This window comes from Rutidosis leptorrhynchoides, chromosome 11 (assembly GCF_046630445.1).
Source record: "Rutidosis leptorrhynchoides isolate AG116_Rl617_1_P2 chromosome 11, CSIRO_AGI_Rlap_v1, whole genome shotgun sequence".
NCBI classification, from domain to species: Eukaryota; Viridiplantae; Streptophyta; class Magnoliopsida; order Asterales; family Asteraceae; genus Rutidosis; species Rutidosis leptorrhynchoides.
The window spans coordinates 233,528,251-233,531,979 of NC_092343.1; the positions used below are offsets into that span (position 1 = coordinate 233,528,251).

The window sequence follows — 3,729 nt, forward strand, 5'->3', positions numbered from 1 at the left end:
AGTATTAGAGCAACTTTACAACCAACCGCAGCCTCGCTAACCGGTTTTACGAGAGAATCCTCATTGCCTATGGGCGTCTTGCCCTTAGATGTTGAGCTTGTTGATGAAAATGATAATGGTTTAGTGCGGCGAGCGCGACTGGATTTCTATGTTATGCGGACCTCATCTCGCTATAACATGTTGTTAGGCAGAACAGCCTTAGATAAATTCGGAATTGTTCCATCTACAATTCATGGCATGATTAAATTCGCAACGAATAAAGGCGTTACGACAATAAGTTCAACAAGCATTATGCCCATTTGTGCGGCTGTTAATGTAAAAAGTGCAGTGCAAGAAACCGCTGAAGCCACGGACAACATGGTAATGGTTAATCCTTTATATCCCGAGCAATAAATTAAAGTGGGATGCAATGTTAGTGCAGATACTAGGAAACAAATTGTGCAGTTACTTGTGCAGTATATGGATGTTTTTACTTGGTGTGAAAATGATATGACTGGTGTTCCGCGTCATATTTTGGAACACAAACTTAATGTAAATCCAGCTTTAAAACTGTAGTGCAGAAGCGTAGAGGCATGCCCTCAGATCGCGTGAAGTGGCTGTGTGAAGAGGTAACAAAATTGGTGAGAGATGGAATTTTACAAGAAGTTCAATACCAATCATGGATTGCGAATCCAGTTTTGGTGAAAAAGCGTGATGGTTCATGGAGAATGTGTATTGATTTCAAGGATTTAAATAAAGCGTGCCCTAAGGATAACTATCCACTTCCAGAGATTAATTTGAAAGTGGAATCTTTACATGCTTTTCCATATAAATGCTTTTTGGACGCGGCAAGGGGTTATCATCAGATCCCAATGGTTCAAGAGGACGCAGATAAAACCGCGTTTCACACGGGCAAAGGCATATTTTCTTACATAATGATGCCTTTTGGTTTAATCAATGCGGGTGCGACGTATCAATGTTTGATTGACACCGCTTTCGAAAAGCAAATTAGGTGTAATCTTGAGGCTTATGTAGATGATTTAGTAATCAAAAGCACAACACAAGAGCGAATTATTGAAGATATGCGCGAAACATCTGACACATTGCGAAGGATAAACATGAAGCTTAAACCGCTAAAATGTAGTTTTGGCGAAACTGAAGGAAAGTTTTTGGGATATCTTGTTACTGAACAAGGTATTCAAGCTAATCCAAAGAAAATTGTGGCTATTGAAAATATGGCAGCACCAAAAACGGTCAAGGAAGTGCAAAGTTTGACGGGAAAGTTAGCCGCATTAACGCGTTTCTTGTCTAAAGCCGCTGAAAGACAATTACCGTTTTTCAAAACTTTAAAAGGCTGTTTGAAACAAGAAAGCTTTGTTTGGACAAGCGAAGCAGAAACCTCATTTCAAGAAATGAAGAAGTTGTTGAAAACTTTGCCTACGTTAACAGAGCCAATTGATGGCGAAATTCTTTACCTTTATATATCGGTAGCAAATGAAGCTTTTGGCTCAGTTTTAGTTGCGGAAAGGGATAAAATACAAAAACCTGTGTATTTTGTCAGTAAAGCTCTTACAAGAAGTGAAATAAACTAAGCGCCGATTGAAAAGTTTGTGTATGCGCTAATATTAACATCGCGAAGGTTAAGAAGATATTTTCAAGGGCATCCAGTGCACGTCTTAACTAATATGCCGGTCAAGCAAGTCTTAACAAAACCAGAGATATCTGGTAGACTCGCATTGTGGGCAGTGGAGTTAGGTGCTTATCAAATTTCTTACCTTCCGCACAATGCTATAAAAGGTCAAGTTTTGGCGGATTATCTCGCCGAAATGACGGGGGAGTTGGAGGTGATTAATGAGCGAACAGAATTAAAGCCAGTATGTGGCGAAACTTGGGATTTATTTACTGATGGAGCTTCATGTGCAAAAGGCGCAGGTGCGGGTTTGGTTTTGGCAAGCCCAAGTGGTGAAGAGCATACGTACGTGTTACATTTTATTTTTGATGTGACAAACAATGAAGCAGAATATGAAGCCTTGCTTTCTGGGTTAAATATTGCACGTAAAATGGATATCACTAAATTCCGAGCATTTACAGATTCGCAATTAGTAGCAAATCAGTTTAATGGCTCTTTCGTAGCACATGATTCCTCAATGCAGAAATATTTGCAGCTGTTAAAAGAATTGGCAGTACGATTTGAGCCTTTTGAACTCGCACAAGTGCCAAGAAGTCAAAATAAGAAGGCGGATGCTTTGAGTAAGTTGGCTGCTCTAACGTTTTCGCACTTTCAAAAACAAGTTTGGGTTGAGGAATTGCTAAGAAAGTCAATAGATAACGATTTAATGGTCGCGTCGGTTGTAGAAGAACAACCAAATTGGATGGAACCAATCCTGCAATACATTCGCAGTGATATTTTACCAAGTGATAAGCGCAAAGCTCGCTTAGTAAGAAAGCGAGCACCAATGTATATTATTCAAAATGATGTTTTATATCGCAAATCATACTGCGGTCCAATGATGGGATGTGTGGGCCTAATTGAAGAAGAAATGATCATTGATGAGGTGCATAACGGTTCTTGTGCATTGCATTCACGCTATAAAACTATCGCGGTGAAAATTATGCGGATGGGTTACTTTTGGCCATCCCTATATCGTGATGTTGCAAAAATTGTTAAGCGTTGTAAAAGCTGTCAAAGGCATGCTCCGCAGAATCGGATGCCAAGGCATGATATGATTCCTGTTAATTCACCATGGCCATTTCACAAGTGGGCTATTGACATTGTAAGGCCATTTTCCGCAGGACCTGGCAATGTCAAATTCTTGATTGTGGCAATTGACTATTTCACAAAATGGGTTGAAGCTAAGGCGGTTCGCACTATCACTGGAGTGCAAGTGCGTAATTTTGTATTAGAGTATATTGTTTGCAGATTTGGTATTCCACGCGAATTAGTTAGCGATAATGGTGCCCAAATAGCGAAAGATCCTTTTAAAATATGGTGCACTGATTTAAATATAATCCAAAAGTTTACATCAGTGGCACATCCACAGGCTAATGGCTTATGCGAAGTAACCAATCGCGATATTGTAAGCGATATTAAAAAGAGGCTATGCGAAAAGTAAACTGGTTGGGTAGATGAATTACCCAATGTGTTGTGGGCACATCGCACTACTTTTAAGAAAAGCACAGGGGAAAAACCTTTTAGTTTGGTATATGGCTCCGAGGCAGTAATACCCGCAGAAATTCTTGTGCCAACGCATAGAGTTGCTAACTTCGAGGAAGAAGCAAACGATGATGCATTGGGTGAAAATCTGAATTTCATCGAAGAGTGAAGGTTAATAGCTGCTATCAGAGAAGCAAATAATAAACAACAAATCACCAAGTATTATAACAAAAAAGTGTGTGCTTTATCTTTTGATATAGGCGAATGGGTACTGCGAAATAATGATGCAAGTAGAGCATAAAAACTTGGCAAATTAGGACCTAACTGCGAGGGTCCTTATGAAGTTATGGCAATTAATGCAGCAGGTTCATATAAGCTCACAGATGTGGAAGGGCGAACTTTACCTAATGCGTGGCATGCTGCTTTTTTAAAGCGATATTATGCATAACTTTGCGAAAATCATATGAAGGCTATGTTACATATGTGTAAAGTGAGAAATTAGTTGCAAGGCCTATAGTTGATATTCTTTCTATGTGTTCTTATTTTTAATTTTTTGCAAGTCCTGATCACACTTGTAGGAATTTCAAAAGTTGACA

At 39.3% G+C, this 3,729-nt stretch overlaps 1 protein-coding gene across 1 annotated transcript; it reads left to right on the forward strand.

Moving 5' to 3' along the window:
* The first annotated feature begins 1,664 nt into the window (after positions 1-1,664).
* On the forward strand, positions 1,665-3,302 carry LOC139875446 (uncharacterized). Its single transcript, XM_071862780.1, has 2 exons — positions 1,665-2,544; positions 3,106-3,302. The coding sequence occupies exons 1-2, from the start codon at positions 1,665-1,667 to the stop codon at positions 3,300-3,302; spliced, it is 1,077 nt and encodes a 358-aa protein (XP_071718881.1).
* Positions 3,303-3,729: the final 427 nt, after the last annotated feature.

Excerpts from the sequence above, each read along its gene's own strand:
- LOC139875446 (XM_071862780.1), top strand. The coding sequence starts at position 1,665 with ATGCCGGTCAAGCAAGTCTTAACAAAACCAGAGATATCTGGTAGACTC. Across the intron at positions 2,545-3,105 it reads CATTGATGAGGTGCATAACG|ATGAATTACCCAATGTGTTG; the intron begins GTTCTTGTGCAT and ends CTGGTTGGGTAG.